The sequence below is a fragment of the Aulostomus chinensis genome, chromosome 21 (assembly GCF_037954235.1).
Source record: "Aulostomus chinensis isolate RoL2024-O1b breed Wild chromosome 21, RoL_Achi_v1.0, whole genome shotgun sequence".
In the NCBI taxonomy this organism is placed as follows: Eukaryota; Metazoa; Chordata; class Actinopteri; order Syngnathiformes; family Aulostomidae; genus Aulostomus; species Aulostomus chinensis.
In genome coordinates, this window is record NC_141340.1 from 11,564,783 (window position 1) to 11,588,879 (window position 24,097).

Consider the following 24,097-nt stretch of genomic DNA (forward strand, 5'->3'; position numbering starts at 1 on the left):
TTGTCTACTTTTGACTCCGTACAGTGGCACAACTTGTGTTTTCTCAACTTTTTTTTTTTGGAAATATAACAGGTGCTTTTCTTACTTTAGCTGATTTGTATTTTTGCTGTAAGTGCTGTAAGACTGTTGATAAAACTGTTTACAATTTGTTGCGACAGCCATTTTTTTGGGAAGACTTGAGTGTCGAGCCAGATTTTGTAAAAGCTTTTGCTGTTTTGACCCTTTTGATACATGCCTGTTGCAGTTACTATTTGAATAATAAAAACCTGTTGTTGACAAATGTTTGCCTGTCACACAATCCAAATATGTCACCTAAACCTGGGCTAAATTCTACTGCTGTAAATGCTGAGTTTATACGCCAGTGAAGCACAAAGGTGAGTTGAAATTTGCTTGACTTTTTCAAGGGTTTTTGAGCGGTTCAAAAAGAATCCCAGCCGCAGGGGGAAAAAAATTCTTTTAAAATAAAAAAAAAACATCAGTTGTATTTTTTTTATTGGTCACAATCAAAAGCCAAAGATCCGTTTTTTTTTTTTTAATTTTTGAACGAGTTCAACCCTTTGACATTGATGCTTCATGACAGATGGATGGATGTGTTGTTTTTTAACAGCTGAAAAAAAACTTATCGGAGGTGCAATGTAGGTAAGGTTAAAAGTTGTAGCATATGAAAATTAATTTTTACCGGTTTTTGATACCACTTACCTTTTACCCACAATGCCCTCTGTTAACAGGCAATTATAAAACTTAGAGCCACTGCTTTGTTGAGATTTACAGCACCGTGCTAACTTTATGTAGCTGCGGGCAGTATACTTCAATCCTTCATTACGCACTTTTCAAATGACTTCAGCTTGAATGAGTGCAGGTGAGTTGACCAGTAGGAGACCAGAACAGACCGTAAAACCTTTTATTAACAGCTCAGTACTACTTTTAATGGAAGACAACTGTTCTGCAAAAATCTTCAGTACATTTAAATCACCGCATCGCTGACACACACAGTCCACTTTCCCTTTTGTTTTTTTTAAATCTAATAGTCCACTTGGAGCAGCAACTGGTGACATAAATAATGAACGATGATGAGTCACATTGAACGACGCACTGCTTAGAAAAACGTCACGTGACCCTGTGAGGTCGGCGCTTAGTGTCACATTTAAAAAACTGAGGTAAGACGAATGAGATGCGTGTTTGAGACCTAGGACACCTTTTATTAGTGAGATTGTTAAAAAGATTGATATGTTTTGGGGTCGAAGGCAAACCTTATTGAATGAGGTACCGAAAATAAGAGACGAGCGAGGTTTGGACAGTTTGAGACTCTTCATACTTGAAACTTGGCTGGATTTAACAACAGACAAATCTAGGACACCATTTCCGCTTTCAGAATAAAGATTACTTCACCACAATATAAATAAATGGAAATAATCATAAATTAAACTACAAGGCATCACAGACATCTGAAATACAGCACACGTTACTCCACAAGTAAGAAAGTGGCGTCTTTCTTCGGCGGTTGTGGAGGAGCGAAAAGCCGCCCGACCGTACTGAACGAAACCTACTGATTGAACGATTGCACTCGTTATATTAATTCTGTAGTGTTCTCTAAAAGTGTGTCTGTCGTTGAGGAAGATCTTAGAGTCAAGCGAACAATAGTTAGAATAATCATGTTTGTGAAAGAGAAAACTAATGATATACGTTTTTAAAAGTGCAAATCGGGCAAGGGGATGCAGGTGAGCGGCCTTTTGGCAAGTTCAGGTGGATTCCCTGGTCCCCCCTGAAGCTCCTGATGAGGTCCCCTCCCCCACATCTGGACTTCCAGTTCTCAACGTGGACTCAGTCAGTTTACAGCAACTTTTTTTTCCCACTTGGTTTCAACATGTGCTGCCCGAACTGTGAGAAGACAAAAAAAAAAAGACACAATCAAGCAGCTGATGTCACGTCGTACATCCGCATCTTTTGATTAAAGACGAGAAACATATAGACGAGCACAAACTGTTGAAAACCAAAGTTTTGACAGTTGATAAACTGAAGGAGGAAGAACTTTATTTTTGTTGCTGTCGGTCACAAACTGCCCGGATGCAAGATGAAGCAGCACCGCAACTCATTTTCATCTTCGATGAACTGTTTAGTTGATAAAAATGTCAAAACAATTTGTGTTTCATTTTGTTGCTCTTGTTGAAGAGTGAAGCAAACAGTGACATCTCTTACCAGAGGGGTTTCAGGTCTAAGTTTCACTTTTGGTTCGGGGAGTTTAAACTCCTCGATGTCCTCTTGTCCGCTGTTGTGTCTGTAACGATGGGCGAACTTGCGTTTCAGGGCCTCTGCGATGAGCGCGGCAGCATCCATGGGTTCACTGACCTTCTCTTTGGCTTCTCCTTCAAGCGGACGACTATGAAAAACACACACACACAAAAATGATGCTGAGAGGGCATTTTTAAATTATCTGAACATGTCTGCCTGTATACAGCAGGGTTTTTTTGTTTTTTCTAAAGGGAGATGGTGTGAAGGTAAAATCAGAGGCAGAAAGAAAGGCATGAGGGGAGATGAGCACAATAGGAAGCTAGAGAAATGTGTGTCAGCTGGCTGCCTCATTTGAGGTAGTTTGAGTTGCTTTATAGCTCCCATCTGTTTTCTATGATTCTATTCAAATTGTCAGGCATGCTGTGCTGGCCTCAGACAAACAACTGTCCAGTGACCTCTTTTTTTTTTTTGTACGTCAAAATACAACTCTAACTTCGTTACAGAAAACCAGAGAGCACTTTTGATAGCTTGCAAATCTTTGCGAGTTCCGTCCCGTCTTGAGGTCGTTTACCTTTTGATGGACCTTAACTTGACTTTGCTCATGTCTTTCAGCACCTCCAGCATGTTGGGGATCTCTGCCGGCTTTGAATCCAACACCGTCTGGCTGTCTGTCCTCTTCCCTCTGCGCTCCTTAATCAAGTCGATGGCTGAAAATGTCCGCTGGAGACTCTGGGGTGGAGGTGGGGGTGGGGGTGGTGGTGGTGGAGGAGGAGGGGGAGGCAGGGTGCCACAGGGTGGTGGCGGAGGTGGGGGAGGATGTGTCCCTGTGGTGGCAGCTGGGGTGAAACAAAGGAAAGAATTGTTGTAGAAAATATGAAAATCTGCTGCCCCCTAGAGGACAAAGTCAGTTACCACAAATGTGTGTTGGGGACGCTGATGCTAGGCAGTACCTGGCTGTGCGCTCTTCTCCTGGGCCAGGACGATTTGGGCTATCTGTGCTCTGAGTTTGGCAAGTTCAGTCTCCAGTGCACTGATCTTTTGAATGGCCTCATTATTGGCAATTGTTGGCCCCTGGGGGTCAGGAGTCCCCTCATGCAGGCTCGGGAGTGACCTCTGCCTGGTTAGGGGTTTAGTCTTGGTATGAGGCTGGTGGGCTCGAAACACGAGTCCTGCCGGCAGCCTTGAACTGTTTCAACCAAATTATTCGTTATTATGGAACTCATGCATAAACAACTATCAGAGCCATTTTCAATATACTCCTCTCACCGAGGTCTGCCAAAGTAGTTATCTTCATCCTCCTCCTCATCACTCCCGTCCAGCCAGGCAATATCAGCCAGAGAAGCCACCAGACCGTTCTGTTTCCTGGCACTTATCAGGACACCAGCGTCCTCAGAGTACGGATAAAGCTGTCACAGAGAGACACCGGACATGTTCAAATAAAAAAAAAAAACAGACAAGGAAAAACACACGGCTGCATGCATGACAACACAAAACTGGCTTATATAGTAAAACTGCAGGTGGATCCAGGGGAAGGGAAGGATAGGTCCTGGTAGTTGTTAATGATGAGTTTGGGTTATGAGCACAGCCTTACTCTTAAATCAGCACAAGGTTTCTGAACAAACTGACCTAAAGCAGACATACTGCATTCCTCCTAGTGAGGGAGGGTCACTGGGAAGAGAAAAAGAAAAGAAAAGAAGAGAAAAGCAGAGTTGAAAGAGACAGAAGTCAAGGAAAGCTTTAAATAAGAAAAAGACACGCTGGAGATCAGATCAACACAATTTGATGCGATTAAAACAGTTTCTAATCCGACTGTGCGTGCGTCGTCCACCGTGTTTGTGGTTCATATTACACCAGCTGAGATAAGCAGAGGTAAACAAATGTTGAAGAGTGAGAGTGAGGTGTTGAACGGTAAAGAGAAACAAAGGAGAACATAATTTGTATGTAGCAAATTTACAGAAACACCCTAAGGAGGACAGTGCGTTGTTATGTTACCAAAGTCAGATTTGCTTGTCAAATAAAAACACGTGATGAAGCTGCGATCTGGGAGAAAATCTCTCACCTGAAAATGAACCCGGGGGCAGGGTTTAAGAGGAAGGCTAGTAGCTATTCTCCTTACAATACTTCTGGAGGACCCGTAGGGCTTGGATGATCCAAACGCCTTTAATACAAAAGCGGTAATTATACATCATACGAAAGCAGCACTTCAACAATTTCTATACATCGCAGGCTTCAGAATCAAATCTCTCAATGGTGTAACTGTTCATCGTATCAGTCTCATACCAGGTCCATTTCGATCCGTTCATTGTCTCTACTCATTTCTGCTGAGGTACTTCACAAGGGCAGGTGACTACATGCCCAGACACTGAGGGCACCATCACCAACCAGCAATCTGATGGAAACACAACATCAGATCGGTGAATTCAGAGAGTCTGTCAACCTGCAAACCACCAGGGTGTCAGTACTGACAACCATTATGACTACTTCAGGAACCCTGTGTTAAGTGGAGAGTGAAAATAAACCTTCTACATGCATTTTATAGGCAGTTTTAGTTTTGCCGTTTAATAAATAAAAATTGACAACTTTGAAAAAAACAACACAGGAACCGATATTTGATCTGCTGAGAAATGTGATTTTCGTCTCATGACGAGCTGTCAAAGTAGCAATAACAGCTACAGTTTTATGTTTATGATCTGTTAGTAGATTCACGATACCATCCTGAAAAGTCATCGATAACACATCAAGCCACAGATCAGACAGGACGCTGGGTATAATGAGCTGCTTTAAAATCCAAAAAGTACAAGACAGTAGCAGATGACGCGAACACCACATTCGATATTCGTTACTTGTTTACTATTCTCGAATGAGGACACCGCGAAATGTCGTTGACGTTTTCCCACAACAACTCTAAAAGTAGTTGATATAAGTGATAACGGTGAACACATGTTAGTTTGAGAGCATTTTTCGGTTGAGTTTCAACTTCAACTGAAGTTGAAGGCTAACTAATGCTAAGCTAGCAGGCTAGCTATAACAAACCAACTTTTCACTGCGACGGAGAAACTGATCGTCGGGATTTGTCCAAAACACACAAACAACAATCTGGTTATCCAATTTGTGAACGTGTATTAACGTTATTTACAAAACTACTGGGGTTTTTGAGTTCAACTCACGCAGAGTGCCGCTGGCTGACAACTTTCATAAATGTTTCCAACTTGTCTTTGCACGGCCGTCGAACATCTCCAGCCAGTGACTTTACATGAAGGAATGTTGGGAAACTTCTTCCTCTTCTTCTTCTTCTTTTTCACGTTTTATTGTTGATTGCAATTTTTGGTTTAACATGGGCGTAACTGCCACCTACTGTACAGGAGTATGAAGACATGTTTCCAAGAATTCACTGACTACCAGTTTTTGGAAATGAAACCTCAATACTTTTCCTAACCTGGTCAATGGGACTCCCTCCCTCCTAGAATTTTAAAAATGGTTTAATTTCTCTCTTTACTGTAATTGGGGTAATCAGGAGTGGATGAATTATTTGCTCTGTGAGATTTGACCTCAAACTAGAACTCGACAGTAGCTTTCTGACTATCAATGAATGTCCCAACAAATTTTAGTTCCCAACTATGACTAACGGGTCTGGGTTCTGATTATTAGGTTTAAACTAAATTAGAAAACAAGTCGATGGCACCTGTTTTTAATTAGCTGTTTGTCCTCTGTGTTATGTTGACTTGTTGATTCGCATTCATGATTGTGAATTGTACAACCAAGATGGTGAGTTTTTTAATGGGAATTTTGATTGTGACCTGTTCTGGGCTCACTCTTACTCCACCTGCATGAACTCACCAGGCAGCTGGACAGTTTGTGTTGGTTTGCACATCACTTCTTGTTCATTATCATTATTTAGACAAGCAAACCTTCTTAAATCCATCAGAATTTCAATTATGTCTCCATTACTATCTGTGTGGATACTGCAAGATTGTTATTGGGCGTGATACTCCAGTGACGTGCATACTCCCGTGATGACACACTCCACATCTGTGCTTTTACTAAACCTTCAGTCATATCCATGAACTCAAGATGCAGTGCAGCCAGGATACACATCATATTTGGCTTTATTTTACTTTCTTTTGGATACTCATTGATTCCTTTAACACTCGTTAATAGACTGTTAGTACTCCACTGTACTGGACTACTATAAAGACTATTGCTTAATGGTATCTCATGAATTTTTTTCTGCTGTTCCAGCAGCTTTCACCAAAGTCTGTTTTTTTTGTTTGTTTGTTTTCCTTTCAATTTGAGGGTTTAACATATTGTATAATCAACAAAATTAAATAAAGCATTGAGAGAGAGAAAAAAAAAACCTTATCCAGCTTCCGTGACTCGGTCATTGATGTTGAGAAACATTGAGCCAATAGGATTATAGAGATTACGACACGGGAGTTGTAAATGTTGGGCATCGCAATTTGGTAATTATATTGAATGACAGACAAAATCACCAATAGAAATCCAGACTCCAAACATTTTCTTGTGCGATTGGGCCTTACAGCCATCAATCATATTATGATTGTCCAATTGCTTGTGAGGATTTATACGTCTGTTCGATTCGTATTTCCAGACTCCCCGACAGGCCGGAGCTGTGTTTGAACTACTGTGTTCATTCTGTCAACTGGGACATGCTGAGCCACAAAACAACTGCACCCATTGATGTGCCACAAAACCCAAACACTGAGGACAGCTGCTAGCTAGGCGAGCGAGTATTGTAAAGAAAGAGGCCCGGGGTTAATGAGATTATTTTTGTAAAGGTTTTTTTTTATTTTAAAAAAGTGGCATCGAGTCTCCCAGTACGTCGTTCCCTCAGTTGTTATGATTGAAGTTATCAGAGTTTGTTTAATGCTTTAACAGAAAAATGATCGGAAAGCTATGTTGTAAATGGTGTGTTGGTTAGCATAGCTTAGCTGCCGAATCGCCCCTGCTCTATAGGGCGTGATTTGAGGTGAGGTTGGGGGTCGTGGAAAGTGTCTTTGGAAAAAAATAGTATTTATATCGACTTTTTAAGTTTTCTTATTTAAATGTTTTGAATCTGTTGGTAAGGTATAGCATGTAGAATGTAAAGGAATGACTCAACAGTAGCCTCCGTGTGCGTGCTAGCGGCTTTGTGTGCTTGATCTTTTAGGTATCTTACCCGTAGATTCAGTTATTCTATAAAAGTCTCTTAAATGTCGCAATAATTGTAGAATTTATTACAGGTTGTTGGAGTCAAGTCAAATCTGCAAACGTGGTCTGTGACCATGGAAAAGTATTAGCTATTTAAGGTTTACTATTTATAGAGCGTTTAACGTGTTATTTTGACAGTATTCTGCATGAACTTAGTTAAATCAAGTATTGTAAATTCGTTTTTAGACAAATGAAAACAATGTGATCTGTAAGTGTAAAGGTCAACAGGTCCAAGAGTTGATTTATTGTTTTAGCCTCTTGTGAAAAATAAATGAATTATTGTTTGCTGCTTGTTTTGCATATTGAATATCAAATGATTATAAAAACTCATTGCGGGTATTTTTCAGATTTTTTTTTTCCAGGTAGAACTGTTGATTTAAAAAAAAATGTTGTTCATTGCTGTAACTGATAAAGAAAACCACCCAAAGCCACAGTCCTTATTTTCACAAACAAAATCTGTTGTTTACCACCTTTTTCTAGCAGAGGGAACAGGTTGGTTTGATGTCCGTGGCTTTCAGACAAGAGGCACCATGAGTGCGGAGGTGGACGCGCTGACTGTGGTGAACCAGCTGCGAGACCTCGCTGCTGACCCTTTGAACCGAAGAGCCATAGTAGAGGACCAAGGCTGTCTCCCAGGTCTTATCCTTTTTCTAGACCACCCAAACCCACAGGTCGTCTACTCGGCACTATTGGTGAGTAGCATCCTCCCTCAGAGGGCCAAAACTGTGGTGTAGTGGTGGGCCGTTGGCCGGGAGCAAACAATTAAAACGGAAATGGTACCACGCTCCCTCAGTCCAGTTTGCTTTAAGTTTTTAAATATAACAACTTAACACTACAGGTTTCAGTTACAATAAAAAAGTATATTTATCTGGTGCTCAATTTACATTAAAGTTCAATTATTCAAATGCAGGTAGCTGCTTGTATAATTAGAATGTGGAGAAGAGAAATGTAAAAAGAACGAAGGAGTCACTTAATTAGCAGGTTGACGTCCTGTGCAGTGTCACTCTACTGCCTGGTCAAATAATGGAAAAAATAGAGTTTTTGGTTTGATAACTTTTCATTATTAAGCCAATTTTAGCCTGCCTGCTTCACTTGAAGTAGCTCTGATTTAGCCATATTCTCCTAACATGTTGACATAATGGATTGTAGTTAAAGAGGAGTATGTTTTATTGGGTAATAGAGTTTATGTAAGCAGAAATATTCCCTTTGAGATGCTGAATGTGGGCAAGACAGCAATGTAAGATGTTTCACATGAAGTTTAACAGAAAAAGAACATGATATACTTTCAATAACACAGAAAATAACATCAGTTGGTGTAAGAATGAAACACATTGTGCTGTGCTGTATTTACAGCCAGCATGTAGAACGAACCTTTGATCACTTAGATCCTGCTGTTCTGTGTTGACCCAGCATTGACCATCCAAAGGCCCTCTCACCCTGTCCCAGGCAACGTTCTCAAAAACTGCACAGTAGTGACATCTGCTGTCAGTTTAGTGGTATAGACACAGAACATACTCTTGATAGGTTAACCCTCCCCCGCTTGCACCAACAGCACCCTTTTGTGCAGAGTGTCACTTGTCCTGTGTATACACATTGAAGTGCTTTTATATAACAGTTGCTTCTGAAGGTGACCAGTGAAGTGTAAACACAGGGTCTTAGTATGTGTGTGTTTCTCTTGGTTATGTAACATTTTACCCATGCAACACGCGTGTCCGTGCAAACAGCTCTCACTCTGTTATAATCTCCTAAAGAGTGTGTGAGCTCTCAGCTGCTGGCTGGATAACCCTCACCCTTGTCGTTGCAGGCCGTGCGATACCTGGCAGAATGTCGAGCCAACAGGGAGAAGATGAAGGGCGAGCTGGGCATGATGCTGAGTTTGCAGAATGTCATGCAGAAGCAAGTCCCTGACACCGCCATGTCACACACACACGCACACACACACACACACACACACACGCACGCACACACACTCATGCACACTCTGCACTTTCGCTACATAAAACCTGAGATTTGTTTTGTTTTGTTAGACGATGCATGCTTGTCTGCAGATTTTCCAGGCAGGACCACATCCTTCCAGTCACAGTGTCAGGGTGAAAGTGATTAAAGTTGAATTAGAAAATGGCGTTTACAGTCGAATTGCTGTTTTTGCATGTCTTAGATTTTAACGCATCCCGTCAGTTCTGAAGTCCACTTGCATGTTGTAAACGGTGTCACGATGTTAGCGTGTTATTTTGCAGAGGCGGCTCCTTTTACCCAAACATGTTCTACCAAGAAGATGTTGGCATTTTCATTTTTTTTTTTTTTTGGTAGACTTTGTAGTAGTCATCCATGTTGTGTCAGAGGCAGAGTTGCTATACCGAGCTGATGACCTGTGGCATTTCTGTAAAGTGATGACCGTTTATCATGATAGGAAGAGACCTGTTGTAGTCCGAAAGTAAGCCAGTCACTTTTATCTAGTCTGAGATGGTGTCAGGAGGAGGAGGAGCCCTGCAGTAACAGGAGCAACTGTTAGATGGAGGTCAGTCGTAGCTGGACAGAGTGGGAACACATGGCTGAGGGATAACGTCTAGCATAGTCACACAAAAAAGGTGCAAACGCAGTTCTTCTTCCTTAAATTAACTTAAATATAGAGTTGCAGGAATGAGCCCCGAGAACTCTTATGTAAGTTAGCGTATTCTCAAAGTGACGAATGTTGAGTGATGATAGATTTGTGCTTCCAAAATCACAGAAGTTCAAAAAAATCGTTTGTGAAGATGATCCCTCTCAACAAAATGTTTAAGTCTCACCCCGTTGTTCTTTTTCTTGGGATAACTAGTTAGTAATGTTCGGCTGGCTGAAAGGCTTCCATCAAGCCGAGGTAGTTATGCCTTAGAAGCGGAGGAGCCCCCAGAGGGCAGCCTCGTTGGACAGCTGATGTCATATGTGGTTACTATGGAAGATGTGATGGCTTGGTGACATATACAGCGGTATAGCCTGGAGGGGAATCCCAGGATCCGTCATAAAATATCGGTCCTGGCAACACAACTGCAACTGAACTTATGTGGCTTCTTCAAGGAAAAAACCTCCATCGTACTCTGCTTTTTTTGGTGTTTTGTTTGTGTTCTGCGAAGATTGCAGTTTAAAAAAAAAAGGCGAAAGCACAGCAACCGCTTCATTAGCACAACACAAGATATTTTAATATTCTGTCCTGATTTCTTCTCCCTCTCGCTCTCTCCTAAGGAGCACGTCCCCCGGAGAAACCAAACTCCTGGCCTCTGAGATCTATGAGATTCTGCAGTCTGCCGGTAAAGAAGAGGCTGAGCAGGCTGAGGCGGCCGCCGCTTCCTGCCGACGTAAAGCCCAGTTCTTCCTGGGCTCCAACAACAAGAGAGCCAAAACTGTGGTCCTGCACATCGATGGACTCGATGACTCTGTAAGTTTTCACAACATACGCGTCAGATTATTGTTTCATGTACTGAAGCAACAAGGTTACAAATGCCTTCTGCTTTAAAACTGTCACATAAACGTGAAACGCAGGGTTTTACTGCCCTGTAATTTGGATCTGCTCTTAAAATATGAGTATGAATAGCATGGTAGAAAGCAGCCTGCCGTCACTACTGACATGAAAAGCTTGTAACTCTTCAACTCCATAAGAATGATGGTTTCAGGTCAAAGTCACAACGCTACTGTCAAGGTTTCGGGTGACTCGAGCCTGTCTTGCAATGGCCAAAGAGTCTAATTAATCACAGAATAAACCCCCCCAAAAAAACCTCACACTTTGAAGTCACAAACATACGTAATAAAATCAAAGATTAGCATAAGCGACTCAACTGGGTTCATAGATCACCAGAATTTAGTGAGATTTAAATAAACTCACATCCAGTAGAGGATTGAAATGCAGAGAACAGGGTGGAACACAGGGTCAGGCTAAAAAAACGGCTACACAGCCGATGTCAACAAGCAGCGTCAAAACACTTAAATCAGGGATCGACCACGTTTAGGCATTCACAGACACGGAGAGGTCAAGAGCCGTGTACTTCACCCGTGAAGACCTGTTTAATAAAAATGAGCAATATAAATCAAGTCAGGACGGGAAGCTGGTGCGAGAGGAGAACCCACTTCTGTGTGAATGTGTGAATTTTAATCTAATCTCAGTTTTGTATTCACTAAATGAACCAGCCGCAGAATGTAATCTTGTTGTGGGTAAATCAGTATTAGCGTTAATGCTCCCAGCACTTAAGCTGCGCAAGGTGATATTTTTTTGATTCTTGTCCAACTGTGAAAGATTAAAAATAGTCACCTTGGGAGCAAAAGAGGAGAAGTCGGACTGTTCAGTCCACTTGGATGGTTTGCACCTCGTTCTTCAAGGCCAACAAGGCTTTCATGCTTCAGTCTGACTCTAATTTAGGTTTACATCAAGTTCTCCTCCGTCAGTCGGTGGTGCTTTTACATTTTTTTTATCGCTAACTCAGTTTTAAGTGTAAGTCGCAATGGCAGAGCATCCTATTAGAAAAAAAACAACAACAACAAAAACAGGATCTAGAAAACCCAAATGCACGTCTCTAAACGCTGAAGCTGCTGATATCTCTTGAGTACAGCCTGATGACTGAAGAGCATGTAAAGCGTGTTACCGGTGTGTCCGAGCGGTGTGGCTCGGGGAAGGAGGGGTGGAGTTGGATGTAAATGTCAGCCATTAAACAGCAGGACGTTGAGATCGAAGCCGAACGCTGCTCTGCTGGAAGCTCGCACCTAGCCAGATTACATTTCAGCAGACAGACGGCCTCTGGTGAGCTGCAGCGCTATCGCTCCAGCACAAGCACGAGAACGCGGCAGCAAGAGTAAGAGAGACACGAACTGCTGTTCTTCAGTGTAACGTGTCAAATGTTATGGGTTTCTGTGTCACTACTCCTCCCAGTGCCTTGATTCTACAGTTTGTCTAATGTTTCTCTTCCTCCGCTCAGACTCGGAGGAGCCTTTGCGAAGAGGCCTTGTTAAAGATCCGAGGGGTCATCAGCTTCACCTTCCAGATGGCTGTCAAGAGGTGTGTGGTCAGGATCCGCTCTGACCTTAAAGCTGATGTAAGCAACACAGCCTTTCATTACAGATGCAGTACATAGAATCGATTTGTTTTAGCATGTTTTACAACTGATGCAGGATCAGGTTTCATGTGTGTGTCCTGATCAGGGCTGCAAGCCATCTTCACTAATGAGCAATCCAATTATTTTCACAGTGCATCTATGAATATTCAGTCAATGAAACCTAAAAACAATTTACTAAATACTTTTCACAATTAGCCCGTCGTGACATGTTTACATCATTTGTCCCTCCAACAGTCCAAAAAACTCACAGGTTAAAAAATAATTAAAAAAAAAAGCATTAAATCCTGATATTTAAGAGTGTGGAAGTAGCACGATTGATAATTTGCCTTTAAATGAGACTGAAACGATGAGCCGTCCTTATTAGAATACTTGGCGAATCATTTGCTTTCCGTCAACTAATTGATGAATTGATTTTAATTGTTGTGCTTTGCAGGCTTGACGGATCAGTTAACTACACTATTTCCACATGTCAAATCTTCAAATCTAGACAACAGACCAACTGTAATATTGTAACAAATCCCCCCTATGGGGAAATTTCTTATTGTCAGTATTAAAACAGTTTTACGGAGAAGATTAATTTTACGTCTCTGTTTGTTTGAAATTAATTTTTCTTTGGCATTATATAACCAACGATGCCAGTATTGGCTGATGTGACAAAGAAAAGAGGATCTCATTCTTATTGTTTTGAATATTATCACCAAAAAATACCATGAAATATGAATGCCTAAAAAAAAGAAAAAAGAAGAGAAAAGATGAAAATGCACCAAATTGTAAAAAAGTAGAATTGATTCTGTAGGTCTTCAACAACAGCGTCGCGTGGAAGGTGATTGAACACAATACAGTCGATTTATCCTGCCGTACCAAAGAATGATGTATTTTTCTCCTGGCAGGCTTTGGGAACAGCAATCAACTCTACTAAAGTCATGAAAGCCCAGCAGGTGGTGAAGACAGAGGACGGAGGAGAGGTAAGAACGTCAGCTGATAGGTCAGTGGGCTTGCCGCCGGGTGCCTTGCATACACCCCCTCCCTCACCTCTCCTTGTGCTGACTTATCCACACTGACATAACACAAGTTGCTCTTTAACAGTTGTTCCTTTTGTTTCATTTTTTAATCCCTTAATTGAAAAATATATAAAAGCGATTTAATAAAAATGTTGCACTGCAAAAGACACTGTAGAATGGAACAATGGTTCCCCAAATAATTGAGAGAATTGAACGTTGACATGAGTAGTGATACATGACACGACCAGCAGGGGGCAGAGCAGCCTCAGACATTTGTGATGTGAAGCACGACAATGGTAATTGTCTGGCTCTCTGCTTTATTAGTGCAATCCTGGAGTTGTTTGGACACATTTGTGCGCTAACACAAATATAATTTACCCTTTTATTTATATTACTTGTATGCAGCTGATCATGCCATTCCAGGAGGACTCAGCAGTGGTGGTAGAGGAGAACACAGACATCCCAGACTACCTCCCCGAGGAGGAGAGCCCATCCCAGGAACAGGACAAGGCAGTCACACGCGTCGGCTCGGTTACAGACGGCATGGGCTGGCTCAACACGGCCGCCAACTTCCTGACTCGCTCCTTTTATTGGTGACCACCTTCTGTTCACATGATCTGCTCCCCACCCCCTTTATAAAGTACCATCCAGCTGCAGCGTCGGCGTCTGTCAGCCTTGTCTGGATTAGCCTCTTCTAGTCTAGAGTTCCCTCTGCAAAAGCACACAGGAGCCCGAACACGTGTATGCAACAAGTGCTGGACTGCAGAGTGGAACATGCAATAACTTTGTACATACTGAGCTACAACCCTCCACCACCACCACCACTGGCTGTACTGTATGTGCACAACAACATGCTCGCTGCATCTCACAAACTTTAAATCAGCCAAATAGCATTCTGGAAATGTGTCCTACCGGCTTATTTGATTTGCATGTTTTTTGGGTTTTTTTTTTTTTGCAGCTCTTATCCCTTTACTATATAGATAATTGAATCTTTCATTCTTGATTATTTTTCCCCTTTTAATTTAGCATGCTTTTGTGCCAAGATCTTTTGATTATTGTGTGTGCCTTTTTCTTTTTTCGGGGGGGGGGGGGGAGAGAGACACGACATTTCACTGTATTTATTCATCATTCATTCAAATAACTCAGAGAGCTTCAAAGCATATAACATTTGTGCTTCCCAGGTGGCCGTTAGCAGCAGCAGCCGGTCTCTCCCAGCTTTACGCTCGCGGAGGGACGCCGCTCGAGTAGAATTAGACGCCAACAAGAGGCTGCAGCCCATTCAGCCGCTTGCTTACTTGCAGTATCATCATGCGTACTGAAAGGGGAAGCGATAATAAGCAGCTCCTCGCTGCATTTAGATGTCATACTCGGATGAAGGAAAAAAAAAAATCACTCGGCGATGAATTTGTGTCAGTTGCACAGACTTTAGGCTACCTCTGCTTTTATCCCGCTCATGAGCTGCATGGCAAACCTACTTCCTCTCCTATGCTACCTGGAATTAATAACAAGAATTTTTTTTTTTTAAATATACCCCCCCCATCTTTTTTAGGGTTAGCCAGCAGTGTCCTTAAAGCAAAGATCATGCCGCTCATATACAGAGGACCCACTAACACTGAGCAGTAGCGCTACTATACTGTCAAACTATGTATATTTTGTAAATGGTGCCTGATTCCCTACAGTTGTACATGTGAAAGAAAGTTTGTTTTTTCGCATTGAACGCCACTAAATGGGACGAGTGGTTGTAGCACTGTAGTGAGTTTCTTATAGCCGTTACACTGACTCACACCTCTGACTTGTGTGTGCGTGTGTGTCCTTAACAGATATTATACTCAGTGCGACTACTATTGTTTTGATGGCGCAGAAACATCAAATGCTGGAATGGCCTGAGACGGTAGCTGTTCCCTTCAAAATCAATGATTTAATTTTTTTTGGGGGGGGGAGGGGGGATTAATAATCATATAAGCATCAATAGTTTAGCAGCATCCCTTAGTTTGATGTTTTTGAATAAAAAAAAAGTATCAGTATTAAAATTTAAGCATCTTTATTTGAAAGATTTGCACATTTAAGAAAAAAGATTCAGTTCCTGCTTAAGACTGAATACTTGAAAATTGTGTTGATCATTCCCCTCCTGTTATTAACATCTGTGAAGATGACAGAGAAACGTGTATCTTCATGTGTACATCGACTGTAATATACTGTAAACTGTAGATTCCCATATACTGATAAACTTAAAATCAACTTCTGTCTGGAGCTGTTTTATTTTCACATGGTTTTACTGAATGTGCTCGATTTCTCTTCACAATGTTGAGTCCTTCACACACTGAGGGTGAAGGCACCAATCGACCCAACAGGAAGTATTGGCACAGTCGCCGGGGGAAGCAGGGATCGAACCGGCACTTCTTCGGTTTCTAAACAGCCACTCTGCCTCCTGAGCTGTGGTTTCCTAGCATCGTCCTCTCTTGATGGTCAGCGCTGCTAGCCTCTGTCATATTAAACATTCACATGGAAGCAATTGTTCTTAGCAGAGAGGTGATGAAGTTCAGTTTCCTTTACTGGTGCATAAATGAGGTGCCTCAGGGCTGAACCCACCACCTCCCCCAGCCTGGGTGCTGGTGGGCAGGCAGAGGCAACAGCCAGCCCCAGCTGGAGGCCCTGCAGCCACTGCTGCTGCTGCTGCTGCTGCTGCTGCTGAGATGCCGAGCCAAGCTGGAGAGGACGACTTCACTGTCCTGTCATATCATCTGGATGAACTATGATGAAGCAGTTTTTGATCTACATGGAACATTGCAAATCAAACCTTCATGGGTGTAAGATCCCATGAGACAAACTAAAAGAAGTGCAAGGTCAAATGTGTCATGCTGAACATACTGGGTATCCAAATGAGTTGCAACAGTAGAAAATCCTAGCTTGTAAACCTCTTTCTGGAAACTAGAATACTGAGTTTTGTAGTTTGGTGAAAGTCCAGTGTAGTTGGGCTTGGTATTGCCGTAGAACTGTGAGACCTCTGAAACACCCCACCACCGCTAGAGAAAGAATAACACAAAATCATGTAAAAGTATCAAATATATAAATAAATGACCTTAGATCCTAAATACCGTAGATTTGCTGAGGCTGCATTTATTGTAGGACTCATCACAAACCATCATCACTGGCCATGCGCACCTAAGGAGGCCTGTGCAGCCATAAGGTTGTCTTTAGTCGTTAATATAATAGCCACCTTTCTTCACAATGCTTGAGCACTGCTGTGAAAAAAAAGAAAAGAAGCTATTTTGTTTTAAATGATTTTCTTGAAGAATTCATATGCTGCCATGTAATGATATTAACCCCCTCTCAGAAGTTTTTACCTTCCACAGAACATCAAGTAGCAGTCACCCCTCATTTTCAAATTAGAGCCACAGAAATGTTCCCTCACTCCTCCTTGACTCCTTTATCAGATAAAACACAATCAGTCTTGTGCACAGTGGCTCTATCATTGCTGGTGCATAAATGTGTTGTCAGTATCGCCCTCCCACCTGTGTGTATTTGCATGGTTAATCTGCGTGCGGGGGGGGGGGGGGGGGGGGCTCTTGGAGGGGAGATAGGTGTGTCTCTGGGACCTGCGGGCTCTTGAGGAATTTTATTGGAGGTTCAGCTCCCAGTCAATGGGATCAGCCGTAAATTCCGTTGAGAGTGTGGCAGGAAATGATGTGACTCTGGCAATTTATGTCAAATAACTTTTGAGGATGTGTGAGTGTAGCGTTCAGCGCTACCGGGGCAGCAATAACTCTTCTGCTGGGGGCCCCAGTGAAGATTTAATTGAGACATTTTTCTTTATCTGGCGAGAAGCGCCGGGGCTGTGTTGTTGTGTAACGAGATGTAATGTCTCTCTTTATACGGGGGTCAACATCTAGGATGAGAGAAGGTCACGGACTGAGTGTTTGAGCATCCAATTTGCTCACGTAATACCAGCTCTGCAGGGAGCACGGGTAAAGACACCAAGTATTAAGTTACACATCCCCTCAGCAGACATGACCCTGCTGCAGAAATACATGCGAATTCATGTGTGGGCTTAGTGTTTAAAGGCAATAATAAAAACAGAATTGCGATTGCTGTATCTTCTACTTTCTAACAAGGAACCTTTTATGTAGTTGCATTTAATGGCTTTACAAACGGCCAATGACTACATCTCTTCAGGTCAGTTATAAACCAGCCATATGAACAAATCTACAGGAGCAAGTTTGTGGAAAAATACGGTTAACTACATTTTATGAAACCCTAAACTCATGTCTACAGTTGCTCATATGTTATTAATAAGGGCTTGTAATACTTAGGTCTTCTAGTAAGTGTTATTAAGTCATATCAATGGTAAATGGTCCAACCTGTAAAGGGATTTTTCACTATCTGCTCAGATATTCTTCTTAATGGCTTAAAGCTAAATTAGAAAGCATTAATAAATGAATGAATAACTGTTAACACCAATCAGATAATTAAAGGGGAAGGATGAAGTAGTGTGGTGTTCAGTTGTTTTAAGGCTTTGTCAGGTGATGGAAAGACAATCTGCTACATAGTCACGATTTATTATATTTATTAAGATCCCTTTATTAAGTGTGCATTATCAAAGACTGGAAAAAGTGCATTCAGATCTTTAATCTCAACTGGGTTCGCGGGAAATGGAGCAATCAAGGTGAGTTAGTCTAAATTTGGAGATACAAAATTGAGGTGACTACCAGAGCCTAAAGATAAGAACTGTTGGAAATATACAAGCGGGTTACCTGGGCAACCAGCACTAGGGATTTCAAGTGAAAGAATGAATTGCTTTATATGTTTATGCATCTTGAAATTGACAGTAGGATCTTTTGTGCAAAACTTTAACAAAACCAGGCGGCGGACACTGTGCTAGCAGAAATGAGCTAAAAGCCTACAAGTAAGCTAACTGATGGGCTTTTGCTATCTGTGCAGCTGTTGTTGAGTGCAGGAAAATATTCCATGCTTTTAGGTGTCAAAAAACAGACAAAATAAGCCCCTCAACCAGGGCTAATAAACCGATGTTTGTGTCAAATTATACAGTGTATGCCTTGATGTTAGCTTGCACAAGAGGAATTAACCAACTTGCCATTCCACATGTTCAGCACAGCTAATTCATTTTTTTCTTTCGCTTAAAAAATTAGAATTAACTGCTGAAAAATAGCATAATATGCCAAAATGGATGCAATGCGCAAGACGTATGCTACTACTGAAGTAGCCTGCATTTGGTATCCATAAATTAAATGTAGAATGTAAGTATCACTAATTCTCTCCTCAGGTAAGGTGGATGCATTACAAAAATTAAAATTCATTTCTAACGTGTGTGTTTCCTGCATTGTGTCTACCCCCTTTTGCAGCAGCAGCAGCTTGCATGGGGGCCTTGATGAGATGCATGCACACACAGGCAGCTCATAATTGTGGCCATAGCTCATTATTGTCCCCCCGGATGATTTGAATCAGCCAGGGGGAGTCTGGTCCTCTGACATTGCCACGTCTGCCCGGTGACAACCACTCCAGGCACTGATTGGTGGGATGAAATATTGCCAGCGAGAATTAAAAGGTCCCAGTGTCAAAATAATTCATGATATGCATATCTTCCTGGCTTGATGAAATCGCTGATATCTGGATTAGGCAGATAATAAAAGCGATCAGGCTACAGTTAAAGTGTTTCAGCAGCAGCGGGGAGGGAGGGGGGGCTGCTGGGCATCTACTTTATGTGTCAAGAGACTTAGATTACAGGGTCAAGGTACAACAAGTGTATACGTGCATGCACGTGCGCTGCATACACTTTTGGTCAAACCCTGTCAGGTTGTGTGGGGTGCAGTTCAGCGCACACTAGGACCTGTGATTTGAATGTCCGCTGTAATTGTCCCAAAACGGCTCATCAGTGGATCTGCCGGCTGCCATTAGGGCCCAACAATATGGTGTGACATTCAAATTCCCCTCAATGACAGGTTATTAGGAGCCCCGAGCAGCCGGCACATAATTAAGCACCGTAACGTTGACCTGTGATATGAAGTAATGGTTTGGTCGAAGTGAGCAAGAATGAAAACGGTGCTTTGTTAAAACACATGAGAGCTGGTGGGTTTTTTTACACATGGAACAAAGCAGTTGTAAAAAGAGGACAGCTGTCAGTGAACGATGAATTTGACTCCATCCACGTAAAATAAGAGATTATATTCATGAATATCAGAAGTAATTATGAATATAACCGCGCGCTTTTGCGAAATTGTGTTCCTCGGTGAGGCTAAAATCAAAGAGATGTTGGGCATCGTGAAAATCTTCCCTCCAACAAAAACAAACAACCTGAGAAAAAAAAATGTACGTGCGAGTTTTTATTTGTGACTCTAAAAACCTATTACACAACTTAAGATGCTGTCTGAGTCCCCCGCTTTCCCCTTTCCGAACAAGTGGACGTTGTGATGAGCAATGGACCCATCTGCTGTGCCCTCTCCTCCAACTGGTGTGTGAATCTGTAGGAGCCACTTCCAAACTGGAATATAATACCAGTTGTACCTGGGAAATATTCTACAAATGGTCAAATTGGAGCTTGTGTGCAATGTGAATACATATAGAATTCAAATTTATTTTATTTCATCGAAACATGTAAAACAATAACAAGTGCACATGTTTTATGAGTCACTCCTGTGTGTTTTTAACTGGACCCAAAGCTCACCTTCACATACTGGGGAAAAGCAAGCCTTCATGTTAAACTGTAGGCCAGAGGCCTGTGTAATGGTGGGTTTGTGGCAGGGTTGCTGAACAGAAGGTCTACACTTCCCTCCCCCACCTCCCTCCATCTCTCCCTTTCTATCTCTCTGCTAGCCTTCCCTCACCCCCTCCCCCTTTCATAACGGTGGCAGATGGCTGCAGATGAATCCCTCATAATCATGTCAGGACGGCTCCTCCGATCCCAATTCATCTCTTTAAACACATTTCATCATTACACAAAGATAAAGGCGGCCGGCAGACAACAAAAGTACACAAAGATTGTCCTTGCAAACAAGTGTTCCTAGTCCCTAACACCACTTAATCATTCCTGCTCCTGTTATTGCTCCTCACCCCCTGTGCAATCAACTCTACCCTATTTCCTCCTCCTCTCACTCTCTTTATGTTTTTTCCATACCTATAATTGTCTTCATCCCCAGCTACTGTCTGCACTTATTAAGCATAAATCTTTCTAACAAGCTCTGCTCTCCTCTCCACTGTCTTTTTTAAAAGACAGGTATGTTAAACCCTCTCCTCCACCTCAGGGTTCTGACAGAAGAAGAGTGGTATATGTATATATATATATATACTGTATATATACTGTATATATACACTGTATATATACTGTGTGTGTATATATATATATATATATATATATATATATATATATATATATATATATATATATATATATATGTATGTATGTATGTATATATCTTTCTCCCCTGCTGTGACCCCCGCGTCGCCCATCCGGATGACGCTGTTAATTGTGGATCAGGTGAAGTTTGTCTCACCTCATTTCAGGGCCATGCTCTGCTAGGGCCATTCTCCCCACTCAAAGGCCACATAATTTCACAGCCTCCTACTTCTCATTAATCCCTTCTGAGTGGCTGCTCTCCGAGTTCCAGATCACAGATTTGTTTTGCACTTGTTTTCTGACTCACTGCCCTCCGCGCCCCACCCTCTCCTCCCCACCGCCTTCATATTAACCCCTTTAGTGAGACCCCTCCCAGCTCTCCAATGAGCCGAGGTTTCCTCATCCTCATATTTCCTGCAGCTCTTCTCCAAAAACATTTTTCTAACAGTCCCCCTTCTGTCTTTTATTCCCCCAGCTTTTCTTTGTTGTCTACCTTTGGGATATTCTGCTTTGTGAATAAAGTGAACGGTCTTTTGCGGCTCGCGACGCCAGTATCACCTCTCCTTTCCAAAAAAAGTCAGCGCCCAGCTGTAAATTCACAAAACCTGCCATCTTCAGCCTTATAAATATTAAAAGTGACAAACTGCACCGAACAATGGGAGCTTGTCTGATCAACGCTGACTTCCTCATTCCTTCGCTGATAAAACTTTGATTTATAAATTATTCATGTTGAGGAAAAAAAAAAGAGGAAGCTGAAGATCTCTCATTAACATAAAATAACAATTTGCTAATTTATGGAAACTCCTAATTACTCGCCTTATTTGCCATGACCATATTAAATATTCATAAATATTTGATTATTTCTTTGATTTGACTGTTGTTCAGTTCAATCTACTATTTTGGCTCAACAATAGCAGGATGCCGGTCCACGGTGTGATGTGCACCAACCAAAACAAAAATCCAGGAGAGAACAATGAACATTACTGTGCATTCAGAGGAGGAACCTTTTACTTTTTTTGTCTCTTTACTCTCAATACACCTCTATTTTACATCATACATATGCTAATTTTGTTTCTCTGCGGTTGTTGATGATTTGAATCCTTTTCTGTACGAGGAAAGGCTGGGAATGTCACAGGTCATGTTGCAAAATGGAATGTGAAGTGAATTGAATTCATTGAATGGTTCCCCGCGGACATTTTCCCCTGAAAGAAAAAAACTAATATTTGCTAAGTAACATCAGGTTTTGTAAGCTGGAATAGTTTAACTGCTAGTCAACATTCAGTGATTGTTGTTGTTGTTGTTGTTGTTGTTGTTGTTGTTGTTGTTGTTTTTGGGTGTGAAATGATAGAAGAAAACTTGAAAAAGTCACACTCTACAAGCTTGTAAATTGTTGTTCGCCTGCAGCTTCATTTCATTGCAAGTCAAAATAATAAAAAAAATGCATCCATTCATTTGGCTTCCTTCCAGAACTAATCATTTCATTTTCCGTTCTGCAGCCTGGAAGTCAGCTTTCACTCCAGTTCATTTCGATTATCTCAAAATTGAAGGGGGGGAAAAAAAGGCTAAGAGAGACAGAGAGAGAGGAAGGCGAGAAAAGACGAGTCTATCTTTTAATGTGTCCCCTTGTCTTTGCAGTAAAACAGTTGCTAAGACGGCAAACAGTCAGAGGAAGTCTCAGCCAAGTTCTTGGGAGAAAGCAAAGAGTCTCGGATCCCATCTGGGACTACTAGATGAGGTCTCTTGCTGTCATGGCGTCTGTTGTCAAGGCTGCATTTAACCTCAAATTTATGACTTTGTTATATCAGAATTAATTACCGATATTTCCCCCCAAAGTGAGTGACGTTGACGAAAACGCTAAGCGCAGGCAATTTAGCTCTATTTGCAGATTAATTTGGGCCCACCTGTGATGCTTGGTGTGCTAAGTAGGTACATCAGTTTTAATTACAGACCTCACAGAGTGGGTTTAGTTAAATTATGGTATTAATTATCACATTTACCAGATATCAGGGTGACAAACGGTTGTTGAGAAGCTCTTCCCTCAAACCTCCTGTTTCTCCAGACGATGGCTTCTGTCCTTCAAGTAACCTTCAGATACTTCGGGAGGCTTTGTTGTACCGGTATCATTGGTTTTTGACATTTACGCTTCGAAAAGGACCAGAAAACCTAGTGTTTTGCTTCCTCGTGGTAAAATTAGACTGGAATAAAGAAAACACACCACCAGAAGATAGAAGTGTCTCCTCTTGACATAAAATAAGAGGCCTTTGTCCACATCATTACCCTCTTCATTTCCTCAGCTACATTAATCTCTTCAAGGATAATATGATTCATGCTTGACTGCCACATCACTACATCAGAAACAGAAAATAGCGACCTTTGACCCATTAGATCATTACAAATAGAAGCATGAGTGATTCCTTTAAGGCATAAGTCTTCTGCTTGTTATATGAGACGTATTTATGAACAGCATTTTTTCTTTTATTATAAAGGTAGAGAGATAAAAACACCAGCACCGTTCAATAACATGCTACAACAGCTACGTTCATTGAGGGTTTCTGGCTTGTAAAAATAACACCTGACCTTATTTATTACATGTTCTTCTGCACAAATTTGCTCTTACATACTGCGGATTAGAGGCAGAGTGGCCGTCCAGCAACTGAAGGGTCGCTGGTTTGATCCTCACTTCCCCCGGTGACCATGTTGAAGTGTCCTTGAGCAAGATACTGATCCCCTAATTGCTCCTGATGGCCCTGCGGTGAACTGGCGACCCGTCCAGGATAGGGTGCGGTATAGAAAATGGATATTGTGGAATGTTTTTTGCCCTCATTTTAGTCTTCCAGGCAAGAAACGAAGCCCTAAATCTTCATGTAACCCCTGACATTTACTGTGTATTTCTTGTTACTGTCAATCACCCAAGTTGGCAAAAACTTGAATGTGACAAGAGGTACACAACAGATGTCAGGAGTAAAGAGTTTGCTTCCTGTCTGTAAATCGAGGGCTAACTATCCTCATTGCGTGCAAGAACAACTTTGTACGTAAGAACATTTCATGAATGAGGTGTGGTTTTTATTTTTTTTATTGTTTTCATGTTCTTAAGTCAGAATAAAATTTTGAAACCCGACAGACTAAACAGAATCAGCTTTGTCACTGAAAAACTTTGTAGCTTTCAGCAGCAAATCTCCCATCACACTTCACTTGTGATATGCTGTGTTACTCCTTCATAGCTTATCAAAAGA

The 24,097-nt window shown here is 41.7% G+C and overlaps 2 protein-coding genes across 5 annotated transcripts; one reads left to right on the top strand and one right to left on the bottom strand.

The window, feature by feature from the left end:
- Positions 1–1,246: 1,246 nt before the first annotated feature.
- On the bottom strand, positions 1,247–5,548 carry mtfr1 (mitochondrial fission regulator 1). The gene is made up of 8 exons (XM_086191281.1): positions 5,397–5,548; positions 4,510–4,618; positions 4,289–4,387; positions 3,496–3,635; positions 3,180–3,415; positions 2,801–3,065; positions 2,197–2,377; positions 1,247–1,878 (listed from the first exon to the last, which is right to left on the bottom strand). The coding sequence occupies exons 2-8, from the start codon at positions 4,543–4,545 to the stop codon at positions 1,831–1,833; spliced, it is 1,005 nt and encodes a 334-aa protein (XP_086047407.1). The 5' UTR covers positions 4,546–4,618; positions 5,397–5,548; the 3' UTR covers positions 1,247–1,830.
- A 1,374-nt stretch (positions 5,549–6,922) lies between these two features.
- armc1 (armadillo repeat containing 1) lies at positions 6,923–15,748 on the top strand. 4 transcript variants are annotated; one of them, XM_086191934.1, is made up of 7 exons: positions 6,923–7,064; positions 7,918–8,129; positions 9,242–9,333; positions 10,657–10,849; positions 12,378–12,494; positions 13,406–13,480; positions 13,922–15,748. In XM_086191934.1, exons 2-7 carry the CDS (start codon positions 7,968–7,970, stop codon positions 14,111–14,113), a joined length of 831 nt encoding a protein of 276 aa, XP_086048060.1. In that variant the 5' UTR covers positions 6,923–7,064; positions 7,918–7,967; the 3' UTR covers positions 14,114–15,748. The 4 variants fall into 4 exon arrangements, with proteins under 4 accessions (XP_086048060.1, XP_086048062.1, XP_086048061.1 ...); XM_086191936.1 differs by having other exon boundaries at positions 7,921–8,129; XM_086191935.1 differs by lacking the exon at positions 6,923–7,064 and adding an exon at positions 7,071–7,216.
- The last annotated feature ends 8,349 nt before the right edge of the window (positions 15,749–24,097 follow it).

Coding starts and splice junctions, on each gene's coding strand:
- mtfr1 (XM_086191281.1), bottom strand. CDS start 4,545: ATGAGTAGAGACAATGAACGGATCGAAATGGACCTG. Junction 3,636..4,288: donor GCCCCCGGGTTCATTTTCAG/GTGAGAGATTTT, acceptor TCTCTGTGACAG/CTTTATCCGTACTCTGAGGA. Junction 1,879..2,196: donor TTAGACCTGAAACCCCTCTG/GTAAGAGATGTC, acceptor GTCTTCTCACAG/TTCGGGCAGCACATGTTGAA.
- armc1 (XM_086191934.1), top strand. CDS start 7,968: ATGAGTGCGGAGGTGGACGCGCTGACTGTGGTGAACCAGCTGCGAGAC. Junction 9,334..10,656: donor TTGCAGAATGTCATGCAGAA/GCAAGTCCCTGA, acceptor CTCTCTCCTAAG/GAGCACGTCCCCCGGAGAAA. Junction 13,481..13,921: donor AGACAGAGGACGGAGGAGAG/GTAAGAACGTCA, acceptor ACTTGTATGCAG/CTGATCATGCCATTCCAGGA.